The 14,191-nt window shown below is 38.2% G+C and overlaps 1 protein-coding gene across 7 annotated transcripts in view; it reads right to left on the bottom strand.

Moving 5' to 3' along the window:
• Positions 1-5,058: 5,058 nt before the first annotated feature.
• trim9 (tripartite motif containing 9) overlaps positions 5,059-14,191 on the bottom strand; it is a gene marked incomplete at both ends in the record, with an annotated part of 36,459 nt that continues 27,326 nt past the window's right edge. For 2 of the 7 annotated variants that reach the window (XM_079262359.1, XM_079262360.1), the window contains 6 exons: positions 5,059-5,136; positions 5,490-5,652; positions 6,808-7,111; positions 10,047-10,185; positions 12,562-12,707; positions 13,183-13,336. In XM_079262359.1, the coding sequence (XP_079118485.1) occupies positions 5,059-5,136; positions 5,490-5,652; positions 6,808-7,111; positions 10,047-10,185; positions 12,562-12,707; positions 13,183-13,336 (984 nt within the window). Of the gene's footprint in view, positions 5,137-5,489; positions 5,653-6,807; positions 7,136-8,196; positions 8,236-9,989; positions 10,186-12,561; positions 12,708-13,182; positions 13,337-14,191 lie in introns of all 7 variants that reach the window. The other 5 variants (XM_079262361.1, XM_079262362.1, XM_079262358.1 and 2 more) reach the window with 4 other exon arrangements.

Here is a 14,191-nt window from a genome sequence, read left to right as displayed (position 1 = left end):
TTCCATCCACGCTAGTCTCTTTATTGCTTCCTGTAGGTTTTTTGTATTAGTTTCTTTTGTGTATTTAACCTACTTAAACTGCATGTAAACATTTGTGTAATTTTCCTGGTTTGCTAACATTATGGAAACTAATAAAAAGTCACATTTAGTTAAAATAAATTATCTAGAATTTTAGATGAAAATTATACTTTTAAATAGTTGCAATTACATGTAACTGTAACTGGTGAACAAATATAGGAGAGGTAAGTATAATATCATAGGAGAAAAATGCTCAAGAGAACCACTAAAATGTCAAAAGTTGATCGAACATGAAAATACAGGAAAACATAACACCTTGTTGACACCTATTTATTGACTATACACACATACAGGAAACACAGAGGCTCAGTAAATACTTCAAATCATCATAATGATAGTAGTAATATGATAATAATAGACATAAAGTTGTGACAATCAGTAATCATATTGTATTAAAATTATTGTAGGAACAATGTTTGTCTCATATTCAAAAAATTCTCAGATATATTTCAGTATCACTGTACAGAAAACAAGCAATGACAATCCATCTCATATCAATCAGGGCAAAATGAATAACTTTGGAGTTACAAAGAGATTATTATGAAGGTAATGCACACACGCTTATACACTCACACACACACACACACACACACGTATGTATGTACATTTGGAGATATAACACCAAAAGTCGCCCAGCGACAGGGTGTAAATTTTCAGTAAGATGGAAAAGTTTAATAAAGCCGTAAATGTGGATGTAAATCACCTGATTAATTTGAACAAAATTAAAGAGGATTTGATACTAAAACAAAGAAACAAAAAATCCAAATGCTAATATCAGACTTTTTTATATGTCAGCACCTGGTTTGGCTGTTCAGAAACACACATTTAGGTTATTTTGTTCTTACTTACCAAGAATAATTGCTGGAAACTAAAAGAGGTTTGTGCCATCACAAAGAGAACATACAGAAAATTTAATAAAAAGTGCTGAATAAAATCCATGTTGTTCATTCATCCTGGAATCTGAGGTTGTGCAGTGCTTTGATAATAGCTGCACATGTCTGTGCATGAGTCTCACTGCTAAATAGGCTGCTTTGCAGATTTATAGTTACATCTGAACAAAAAGTTTGCCCTGAAAAATAGCCAGGTAAATGTTGCAAAGATTGAATTTGGCCTTGTAGCAAAGCTGAATGCTGCAGAATTTTTTTTTTTTTTTTTTTTTTTTAAATCTGCGTGTACGGGATGTGAGGCCATTTGAGCAAAGCCTTACATTTATAATCCCTATAATACCAGGAGATGAGAAAAATGAAAAAAAAAACCAAAAAAACATTCTTGTAATATTCTAATATTCATTGATATTGTGATTGTTACAGTACATCCATAGCAACATGACTGATGTTAAAATTTGCCCTTTAACGCTAGAAAAAGTATGTAGCAGCAGGTGAAGTCATCACAGATGTTACAGTTGACTCTGCTGAAGCAGTGAATCTATATATATTTATATATATTTTAGCAAAGTTTCATAAATCTTTTGAGTACTAAAGAGGGGGAAAGGCACACCCATGAAGCTCAAACACAGGATAGCACCTTATGAGTATGCTAGACATGTACTGTATGTCTCAGGGCTACGATGCTCTAGGAAATCTTTCAGGCAACATCTCCCTTGAATTGACCATTCAACATTTTGACTTCCGTTGCTGTCGGTTACAAAAAGAGAAGAATAAAAAGAGTGCACAGAAATGGAAATGTTATGTCAGTCTTGAATGAAACAGATCTTTCTCATGGATAAAAAAATGTTCCTGCAGCAGTGCTGATAAATTAAGCCTTAAAGGTTAATGCAACTACCTATAAGAAGTCTTTGTGTAAAAACCAGGTTGACACAAGTTACTATGCATTGTTAGGGGAACACTGGTTCATGGTGTGGTGCTGCATTGGTGGCAGTAGGTGAGAATTGATGATACTGCTTTAGCAGTTCATCATATAATGACCCAAAATATTGGGACAAAAGAGCTGTTGGTTGGGTTTCACTATGCATGGTGTCCAGAGTTTGACCCCATCTTTCTGGTTTTGGACGGACTAAAGAAAAAGAATAAAAGTAAACTAACCTATAAGTAGGAACTGAATTAGTGGATTGAATCCCAATTATTTTAGCTGCTGAATGTTTCTAAAAGTAAGAATAAAACAAACGTTTATTTGTTCAATGCCTAAAAAGAGCAGTGAGCATGATTAAATGAGGTAAAAATTGCTGAGGTGAAGTTTTAGATTGCAGCAAGCTAGATACTTCCCTGCTTTGTCTTCTCATTCCAGGCATATCGGAGAAACGTGCTTGGAATTTAAGGTTTTCTCTTGAGCCAGTATTTGCTTTTTCCATTTTGGGCCAGTGTGCAAGCATCATGCTGCAACATGTCACATGCCAAAGATGACTTATGCCATCTGTAGAGATATAAAAAGGATCTTCCTGAAAAAGCCTTTAAAATTTTTGAATAAACACAATAACAAACCTGGTAGTTATTGTGCCATGAAATAAGCTGTTAAATAAAATATTCTGTAAAAATGTTCTTAAAACTGTGATCTGTTTCCAGGACTTTGGCCTCAATTTGCAGCAGCCAACTACACATTTAGGGGTTGTGGTGGGGTGTAGGCTAGAAATAATTTAGTTCTTCCATGGGCTGCTGTAAAGAACTGCTGTAATAAACTTTCTCTTAATTCTATTTGCTAGGCAAGTATTAGCACTGTTAGAATAACTTGATTTATTTTTCAGAGTGTTAACATGTTAGTTTCACCAACACACACCTGCGAAACTAATTCTCCAATCATAACCTGCTGTGCTTTGTGTTTGTCGCTAATTAGCAAATGTTAGCATGCTAATTTAGCATTTAGTCAATGTCGTTTAATATATGTGTATGGAGATAAAATGTCACTTTTAGCTCGATTTAACATAGTTAGGTTTTATCCTGTCAGCATTTTGTCCTGTTACCATGCTAATAACAAGAAGTAATCTACTAACATGTTAGCATTGTGTCATGCTAGTGTTAGCATTCAGCATGGCATCTTAAACATCATCTTGTAAGACTGAAGCTGTTATCCAAATATGATGCCCAATGGAAAAAAAAAACATTTAGTGCCTCTTCTCCTCTTATGTTCATTTAGTAAGAAATAAAACGGAAATGCCTCTTTAACTTGAGTATTTGACTACAAACTACATTTTTAAAGCAACAAAAAATGTCATTCTTCTGTATTAACTTTACATCCGCAAAAGAAACAAGGATGAACTCTCATTGTAAAAACTCTTAACATCAATAACTTATTTTACTATACACTTCTTCGCAATAGATCTTTTCAATAACAATATTACAAAACTACCAGAATTCAGTCACCTACAGTAAAAAAGAAAAAAGAAAAGCCCAAACTATGCAAGCTTTTATAGCACCTTATTCAAACATCTTCACAGTCACAATTCATTTTCAATTGCTTCTCAAAAAAACATATTGAATCAATATCCCTCCCACCAGTTTTAAGAGCTGCATTGCGAGAAAGGCTGCATGAAGGCCTCACTTCCAGTTGCCTTTTATACGGCAATGCTGCAATTTTCAAAAACGACACATATGTTTCACTTGCGCTAAGCCACAAAGAAAAGCTTCTCATTTACATGGACGAGGATGTGACAGTGACGCGCGGCTGAGAGCCGGACTATTGCTCTGGTCCTAGGATCACTGCACCTGCTGACTAGTAACCCACTCATCTCATATTTTCACACAAATGGCCACAAAAAAATCATTCTCCTCTCTCCCCAATGAGCATCTTTATGACGAAAGTTTGAAAATGGGGGATGGACATAAGGATCTACTGAAACTGTATGAAAATGGTAGACAGAGCTCCTTTTTCTCGTGAGCTCATTTACAAAACTTCCTACAAAGGAAGAGTTTTGACATTCTGGGAAACATTAACCATCTTGCGGTGAGTTATAGGAGAGGACATAATTTAAGGATATCCATTAAAATTGTATTCTTTTGGTAAAGCTGAATTAACTGAAAATGTGGACATTATAGTGTACTGATCCTCTCTTTAAAATCTCAATTTTGCAGATGAGCATATTTTCCAAAATGTCAAGATGTTATTATAATTCTGTATTATAAAAATGGATTAAACAGGATGTTTTAATCATTCAGCTGGAAGTAAAGATAACTTTATCTTTCTATATCACATCAAATTACAAGTTGTGGGTAGTAAAACCCAAGCTACGTTTACATGGAGCCAAGCATACTGACTGCAATCGATTTGAAAGCTCTATGTATACGCCTCACTCTGAATGAAATGTGTCAACCCGAAAGGATTTTCATCCAGTTTCACAGGGGTAGAATATTCCTTTTCCCAAACCGATCGTGGCGTCATGTAAACACTGAATCAGAAAGTTGTCAGGTTGTGTTCTTATAGCGCATGGCTAGAAGTAAATGCGCAACGAGTGACGTTTCCTTACTAGGGCAGATGGCGACACACAAAGGGACTGACCAGACAGCAGCAGAAAGTTAGTTTTTAATGTAATATAATGTAAACTTTGTCTCTAAGCCTTTTCCTCTTTCTTGTTTGCAGTAGGAGCGCATGAGTATCACACAACTGTGACCACAAGTTTATAAACCTTTTCATTTTTGATAAATCTTTACTGTGTATTTCAGACAGGACTGTTCTGCTTTAATGTTAGCGCATGTACCTACCAAATCGGAATAGATTAGTTCCCATATAAACAGCTGCATTGAAATCTTAAATCGGGATGATTTCAAACCGAATGGGGTGAAAGCCTCCATGTAAACGTGGCTACTGTTAATGTGGAAAGTGTTTGGCACATGGTCCATGCGTCCAAAGTTGGCATGGCAAGTTATGAAAAAGGCATGGCTCAGGACTGGATGACGCCTCTCTCATGGTGTAATTCGATCAGGGAGCAGGAGGAGGTGAGAACAAGAAGGTGAGGGTTGTGAGTTGTTGATTGGCAGGATGAGAGGTGGGTAATCCTCGAGACGTTCCCTTGATTTGTGCAGCTGTGAGTGTCTAACACACAGAACTGTTTGGATCTGCTTCCCCAGGGGTGTAAAAATCAGGGATGGGTAGACCAGTGTGCAGTGTGACCTGGAGAGAGACACATTTAAACACAAGTTAAAATGCAAAAGGTTTTTTTTTTTCCCTCCTGCAGATGGAGCCATTGATCTATTCCTTCATTGACTGAAGCTTTTTATTTTCTTTTGTATTCATCCAAACACAAAACTAGGAACAACAAGAAACTGGCAAAAGCAGTAACTGCTGTATGGTCGCTTTAACTCAAATCTGATTGTAGGTGGGACACTAAAAAAGTTGATTTCATGCCTACCTAGCAAAAGCTTTCAGTTCAGTTGCAAGTCGCTATAAGTTACTTTTCCATGAAGATATTTAACCAGTTTGGTTGAAATGAATGGGCCCGGTTTGTTACCAGCGTAATTTCCTACCTGGACATTTCTATTGAGGCTGATAGCGGGGTAGTAGGTGCCTTCTAGGCCTTCGAAGGCAACTGGACCCTGCTGCTCGTCATTGATGAGGAAGATGAGGATCCCACGTGTGAAATCCAGCAGTACTCCTATTGTGGCTCCTTTAGTGATGCCACCATCCGTCCTGCACAATCACAGCAGAAAATGATCTGAAGGAATGAAGTGTTGCTTGTTGCAACATCATGCATCCTAATTAGGACTTCCCAGTAAAACTGTGCCAGAAAGCAGAAAATATTGTCTAAAAACGGACTAAAGTACCATCATTAACTTTTTTAAATTTGAAGTCCCACAACTTGGGAACATTGAGAATTTTGGAGACCTCGCCTAAGCTATCTTTACAAAAACGTTTCTATTTTGTTTTGCTTCACCTTTTTGTTTGCAGATATAATGCTTACATGCTGTAGTGCAAAATTAAAGAGGTTAAGAGCGACATCTAAATCATTCTATGAGGATATTCATTAAATTATTAGCCTTTTTTTAAAATTTTTTTTATTTTTTTAAGCAAGCCTGATTTTTTTTTTCCATTTGTGCCATCATCATTTTTTTTTTCTCCACAGTAAAATATAATCTTATATTTACTTAAATTTCACAATTCTCACTATGATTCCGACAGTCTCTAAATAGACCTTGTGGTTTTTAGTGATGTGCTTATTTTATTTTGGGTAATTATGGGTTGGTAATTTTTGAGCAGAGGCCTAAAAAAACAGGCAAAGGACAAGTATTTGTACTTGCTGCTTTACAACTGCAACAAACTACTTGTAATTAGATGTTTCCAATGCTTTACGTTTCAACCATTTATACACATAAAAAAACAACAGATTTGTCTTTGTGATGGCTCTTTGATGGACTAGTAAACTATCCAGGGTGTACCCCACCCCATGCTTAGTAGTAACTGGGTAACTAGGATAGGCTCCAGACCCCCTGTGACCCTGAATTGGATTAAGTGTGTATAGAAAGTGGATGCATGAATGCATAACCACAATGGCTTTAAAGTTTCTCAAAACTTTTTTTTTGGTCCTTTTTTGTCTTTTGGAGACGCAGCGTCTCATTGGGACTTTTTGTTCCTTTAAAAAACTCCAAGAGAAAATAAATGGGGGTTGGGAGGGGGTGGCAACATGTTGCTGCAATATTTCTTTTTAAGTCAAGAAGATAGAGCTAGTATTAAAAGTTATTTTAAAACACACAAATCTCAATACTTTACTATGTAGTCTTCCCAAAAACAACAAATAAAAATGTCTGCAATACGACTTGAACAATCATTTCCCTGTCTCTCTGTTACCTGTTGGTGTGTGAGTTGTTGTGCATGAACCAGGAGCGATTGTTGTCCACATACATCGCCCAGGCTTTGTCATCCTTCCCCAGCATCACATCCTTCAGGACGTCACCTCGAGCGATGCCGAAAGCTGGGTCTGGGTGGTTGTCATAGCGATCGACTGTCATTTCCCAGTAATGAACTCCACGGGAGAAAGCAGAGTTACCCATAACCACCCGGTCATCGTAGCTGTTGCACGACACAGTCAAGTTGTCGTTGGAGAAGACGATGTCGGGGTGAGCAGACGCTGGGTCGAAGGTGAACCAAGCAACTGTGCAGTTGAAAGGAAGAGCGGATAATCAATAATGACAGCATAAATGGCAAGAGATCATGCAATGATCATGACTTCACAAACATGACGTGAATCTGGAAGCTGACGGTTAGATGAGAGGAGCCACACCAGAAAAATATCTTAATGGAAGGAACAATAATAACAGAGATGAGAGGAAGATTATTTACCACTATCATGTTTAAACAAGGTTAGTAATCCTTATAATCACACTATCTTACTTTTTATACTTACTAATACACTATAATACTTATATTTATTATGCTTAACATTTTTACAATATTAAACAGAGTCAGACAGTCCACAAATTTAAACAGGCACCTGCTTAAAACAGCAAGTGTGGTTTTGATATTTACATACTGTATATTATACCTCTGCATAGATACTTTTAAGAACACAATTATGGTGTCTAGTAAAGTATCATTAATAAACAATGATATATAATAACATAATATAATAATATCATGAGATAATAGTATAATAAAATCTATAATAAAGTAAATTTTATTAAATTTAATGTCATTAAGGTTCAGCTAATCCAAAATGCAATTAGCAAAAAGGAGTCAGTTTGGTTGTGTAAATGCTGAAATCTCAGCAAATATAAAGCAAATTATCTGCAGTTTGATGCCTTTCTAAACTGGTTTATATGCTTTCATGTCATTTAAGTGTACTGTTTTGAGCTCTTTAATCCTATTACATCAAATGCTAAATTTGCAAAAACTGTTTGACTCTGTGTTGAAAAATACAGTAGTATTGTCTATCTATGCAGAAAAATGTGGGAGTTAAACAGGTGAGCTTTTGTGGTTTTTATGGGCTCCACTGGACTTTCTTGTCGGCCGCTTTTACTGGTGACACCATGTGCAGTGTCGTTTCATTACATGGTTTTATTTCCCAAAGGAAATAAAACAAAGAAAACCATTAGAGGCTTGCATTGAGTGTTTAATATGTGGAGCCCACAGAGCAGCAAACTGCCCCCCTGCTGGTTTGTGACGACTTTACTGATGAAACAGGCGATGGCCTGGAGGTGGGGATTCAAGTGGAAACTGTGCAATGAGAGCCGCCCATACCTGTGCCTATAGACTGAATATCGCATGGAGGAAGGCCAGCTGAAAGGTGAAGAAGAGGAGTAGAAAAGGGAGGAGGAAGAAGGGAGGTGAGGGGGACCAAGTGAAGCAGTGGAGCAGACAGTGTGGAGGGGTCAGGAGGGAAGGTGGGGAGGGCAAAAAGCAGATTTGATCAGGGAAGCTGGTTCACCTCAGTGGCCAAAAGACCAGAGGCAATCCCCAATAAATAAATCAAACGAGAACCTAGAAATAAAACATCCAAGACCTGAAAAGAATAATGATGAAAACAATTAAAAGGTCTGTTCAGACTGAGAAGTAAAACTGGCTGAATAAAGAGCGGTCTGGTCAGAGTGAAGGCTGCAAAAAAACAGAAAACATCTTAGAGGTTAGATCACTTTGTACAACCCCGACAGATGCTGAGAGCTCACAGTGGCAAGCTGGGAGGCGGTCTGGTCCTTTCAGCTCCACAGCTGGATGACAAGCTTCCCCATCTATGCAGAGCAGCATTTAACAAATGGGAAAGCAAGCTCATGAGTGGATTATATATAAACCAGCCACTGCTGGTTTATATATAATCCAAGGGTTTGAGCTCCTATTTGAAGCTCAAACCCATGAACAGAATTCATGTCCTGATGCAGCTGTTGGACTAAACTCTTGTATCATTCTTTTACTCTGTGACTTTAACAGATATTATTATGAAGAAAAAATAGAAATATGAAAGTCTTAAGATGAATAAACATCTTTGAACTTCCTCTGAGACTCATTGGTAAAAAAATATTAAATATGTTTTGTGTTGTAAAAACAGCAAAGAAAGCTGGTCTTTTTTGTGAAGATTTATAAAAAAAATCACTAAAGATACAAGACTTTAGTCTCCCACCAATGACATATTTTTTTTTATATATATCTGGGATTTGCTTGCTAGACAATTAGAACGTCAATCCCCAAAGTATAATGAAACTAAGCCAGGACTCTACTTTGCGATGGCATAAATTATATCACACCTATAATGAAGCATTTGCCAGTGTTTTTTGTCAAAACACACTCCTCAATAGTCACCAGCACAGTGCTGACTACTCTTATATGATCTAATATATTTTTGCAAAACTGTGTTTTCTAACGTATTTGTGAACTTTAACAATGTTAAAAGGCTACTAGGAGACAAAAAAACCAAACCATAGTCCACGTAAAATAATTATGCAAAAAATTCAAGCTAAATGTGTTTGTTTTTTCTTTTTATCTCAAATATTACCCTTCTTTATCATGGCTAAAACCAGCTCTTAACACAGTTATAAACTGCTACTGGTTTTATCTACCATGTTCAGCTGCACACTCTAGTCACTAGTATGCTACATTAGCATCATTTGCTTTCTTGCTTCTAGTCACACCTGATTCTGAATCCATTTGGAAATGTGAAAGTACATCTTTGAAGACAATCAGGCTTTAGTTCTGCCCTGTGGGAGAAAATGGTGACTCAACTTCCATATTTATTTCCAGACTATGGTAATTGTCTGCTCTCTGGTGGATAAATTATGCAATTAAGGCAGTACAGTTTGTTGTTCTCAGGCTAATAGTGGTTTTTGCATTAGCCCGAGCAATTAATGATATAGCATTCATTTAAAAAGTGCAATGTACTGAAAATAAAGTTAGCTTATTTAATTGCTTAATATGAAGGTGGTTAATCCATCTGAGTTCAGGACGGTGTGTCTTTTTGCCAGCACAAATATGAGTCTTGGCTCTTTCTGGGTTACAGCTTTGAGGGGCAAATCACTTGACTCACTATCCAGGATAAGAGAAATTTATAAGATTTAAATTTATATCTATTGAGAAGAAGTAGGAGACGATGGTCAACATACTCTCAGAGGTCTGCATGATCAACGTCTTGCTGTACTGGCCCACTCCGCTGGAATTGAAAGCCTTCACTCTGGACTTGTATGTGCTGTTGAAGTGGAGCCCGTCGACTGTGCAGATGGTCTCCGTCCCCACATACACCTCCTGCGAGGACACACAGCACTTCCCGTTAAGTTGCCAGAAACACTGAGTGCGTAATTATGACACTGAATTTCCTGCTCAGCCTCTCAAGGAGTGTCCCATTTGGATTTGATAGAGAAGGTAAGAAGGTTTGATTTAGTACAACTGAGCGTGGGTGAGGTAGCCCACGCTCAGTTGTATAAATAGACATGGGGACACCACACGCCAAGCTCAGCATGGTGCAGTGTTGTTGAGACTCAATGAGTCAGAGAGGAGAGGAGGATGAAAAAAAACTTCTTATAATATATAAGAAATATTTTTCTGACTTGAATTTCAATGATGGAAATGAGCTGATTGGCAAGCACTTAAAACACACAAGAAATGTGACTTGACAGTCATTTTAATTGTCATAGCAGCTGCAAAATATGCTCTAAGATGCTGTTTGTGACATATTTCTGCTGTAAATCACAGACGTGAAGTGAAAAATCTTGCAGGAACTCTCTAAGCAGTCACACAATCTGGCATTGACTGCCCACCAATTAGCAGCCAGCAGATAGTTAGTGAATCTGTTGGCAGATTGGATGTAAATGATCCTCTTCTTATGTAACACCAGTAATTAAGACAGAAGGAAGAAGCAGATAGAGAATGAAGGGCTTCAATGAGCTGGTTTTTGGCAGCAGGTTGCAGAGAAAATAGTGAGATTGGCTGACATAACACAAGAAGCCTAAGACAGAAGATTTCTTCAATGTGTTTAGAATCAGTTCAGTAAAATCTGCCACCTTTTATGAAACAAATTTGTGACTGTGGCATCATTAAGGTATCAAACTGGATCCTGAAGTCCTGATAACCACAAGATCATTGTTTGACACTGACAGCCGAAAAATGAATAAATATCATCGTGTTGTCAAACTAGTTAGCAAGTATTAGCATGTTCTTTGATCAGTATTAACAACACGGACATTTTACTGAACAAATGCACTGAAGTAAATGACTTTCTGATGAGTTTGCTCAAAATATTATGAAGTTTTTTAAAGTTTGTTTGGTTTTAGATAACAAAAATTAGCTGTTCTAGCAAAAGCTGTTAGCTTAGCTCGCCCATTAGCCATCCTTGTTGAGAGCACTTAGACTGCTGCGCCCTGCAGCAACAACACTGACTACTCATACGTACAAAACAGAACCATACTTTACCTGCATTTCTGCCAAATTAAAGTGTTCTTGATAAACAAGGTGGTATATTTCTTGACACTTTGTGTCTTCACAGGAAGATTTAACTATAGATGTTGGTTACAACTCTATGAAACCATTTTAAAAACACACCCACCCCCTTTAGGTGATAAGAGCTTTGTTAGATTAAGAGGTCTTTCATTGTGTACGTTTAAAAACATGAAATGTAAACTTTTCTTTTTATCTGTACAAAAAACCCTAGATGCCTTCTTTGAAGGCAAGAAGGATACAAAAAGTACCAGGTCAAATTTCCTTCCAGAGTTTGCTTTTAGCAAAGAAGAAAGCCATCAGATCTTGTAGCAGTATTGCTAAATTAGACAACATAAGACTTTTTCCTTCTTTACGGTGAAGCATTAATTTCGTCCTCCCTCTGCGTGAGTCTGTAAAGTCTCAGCCTCAGGGAATTTACTGGATTTGAAGACTAAAACCACATTTTCCCCAAAATACAAGGACATGACTCATTTGTTTCCCACTTAGCAAGTACTAATAAAAGATTATTTTCGATTCTTGGCTGGGGGCTTAATCCGAAATGTTAACATCACTTTTAGAAAGTGGAAAAACTTCAAACACAGATTGCTACAAGAGTCAGATAGCTAACTATCATATGGAGGTTAGACACTGGAGTTACGACACCGATACCACCGTCATTGTACTGGGCGAGTTTTTCAGGAGGTATAAGTTGCCACTGCAATAAAGCAGGGACCTCAGACTATAGAAAAGTGGGGCGTATTATGAGGATGGATTACATTGTGGACCTCCATGACGATACAGAGACTGCTTTGATCCCAGATCACACTTCCTGCAGGATCATTCAGCTGACAGCTGCACTACAGGCGCATTCTCCATACTGTGTGTTATTCAATGCTTTGTCACGCCATGTCACATGACCTTTGCGCTCAGCTTGAAGGCTATGGCCACCACTCAATCCTCAGGGGACTTTAACTACAAAATGTTTCTTTCAACATTCCTCTGGCTGAGCTGGTGTTCTTGCTGGCACCAAGTGAACGAGTCTTTGTTATCAAACAGGGAAGAAGTATCCTGTAAAGGTGAGTTATGACTCCAACTGGACCTGTTTTTTTATTTTCCTGTTCCCATTTAAAGGAAAAGTAATGCTATCGTCCATTAAAGTGCACAGATGAATCCCAGCAAAAAAGGTACCTGCAAAGGGTAGCCTACCCTGAAAGGTCCCCCGTTTCCATCGTCCAGCTCCAAGATGTATCCTTCCACAGCGATGGTGGAGAGCGGGGGCTGTTTCCATGACAACGTGGCGCTGTTGTTTTGAGTGCAGCATTCCTCTAGCTGGAGCATGGGAGCAGCTGGGACTGAGGAGAGGAGAAAAATCAGGCCAGATTATAGCCAACTGAGATATGTAAAGACATTCACACACACAAACCCAAACTGGGCATGACTGCAGTGCACAAAGATGCATTCAATAGTTACAAAACTATAACACGTTTATCAGTAGCTTGTCATTTATGATCCAAAAAAATTAAATATTCAGGACTTTTAGAGTATTTTTCAGAATGTTTTATCACATCTGGTGTGCAGTGGCACGGTGTGTGAAGCAGGTGCACACAGGCATCAAAAGCAAAACAGGACATATGCGGGGAAGAGCAGTATTTAAATCCAGGGCTCTGCTGTCACAGATAAAGTAGAACAATCTTTTACTGATCAGAACTTCAGATACTGCAGTGAACACATAAACATCATCATGCATGAGTCAGCAGAGCAGTGACAAACTCGCAGAGGGGCATGAGTTGACCTCTACGAGTCCTGATAGAGCCTCTCTGCCTTTACCTTTCATCTGAACAAAGTCCAGCTGGTGGATGGTCTGTAGGAGGGGTCCAGAGTCCAAAGTGAGGTCAAAGTCACTCGTCATCCTTGGGGTGAGGGTCCCCTTCCCCCACTGACCCTCTGTCATGTGGACCCTCCGGATCAAAGCATCGGATATCTGACAGAAGCACAAGACAAATGAGTCCATTGTTAAACCTGCAACTACAAACATCTAAAAGAAGCTAAAAGAAATACATTTTTCATATAACTGAGACCATTTTCAGAGGGGACATCTCTACTGAGAAATCCACAGTTTCATATCAAATCAGTATTCAGCACCATATTTTTGAAGTTCTAGTTTAAGAAGAGTGGTTTTCCAAAATGCACGCCTCTACCTGGACACTTCAAAGTGAACCATCATGAAATTTCAGACACTTCAAAGGATGAAAATAAACAGCAAAACTGGATTCACCCTCATGAATATTTCATGATAAAGTGTAAATAAATTTTGCACCTTGTTATATGAGACGTGTTGCTAAGTATAAATATATTCATGCAGGGCTGCACACACACAACACCTATCATGGTACAGCTCTACAGGTACCAAGCATAGGTAATGAGACGGTGGGCTTACTCTGTGGCTCATCTCCTTTCATACAAGGAGCATCACCAGAAAAATCACATCTCACCACACCCATTTCCCTCTACTTCATTTCCTTATCCACCCTTATGTCTGTTTATCCTTCGTCTTCGTCTGCATCCCTAACAGCCGCTCGTAATACCATTTTATTCTCAGATACCATTTAAACCAGGGGCGGGCAACTCCGGTCCTTGAGGGCCATAGTCCTGCAAGTGTTAGGAGTTTCCCTGCTGCAACACATCTGACTCAGATCAATGGCTTATTATCAGACTGGTGCAGAATTTGAAGTCAAGCTCTGCACCAGTCTGCAAATTTAGTCTGATGTGTGTCAGTTGTGTTGCAGCAGGGAAACTCCTAACACTTACAGGATGACTGGAGTTGCCCGCCCCTGAT

This window comes from Telmatherina bonti, assembly GCF_933228915.1.
Source record: "Telmatherina bonti genome assembly, chromosome: 22".
NCBI classification, from domain to species: domain Eukaryota; kingdom Metazoa; phylum Chordata; class Actinopteri; order Atheriniformes; family Telmatherinidae; genus Telmatherina; species Telmatherina bonti.
Note: the sequence above shows the minus strand (reverse complement) of the source record. Positions and strands in the feature narration are given on the sequence as shown.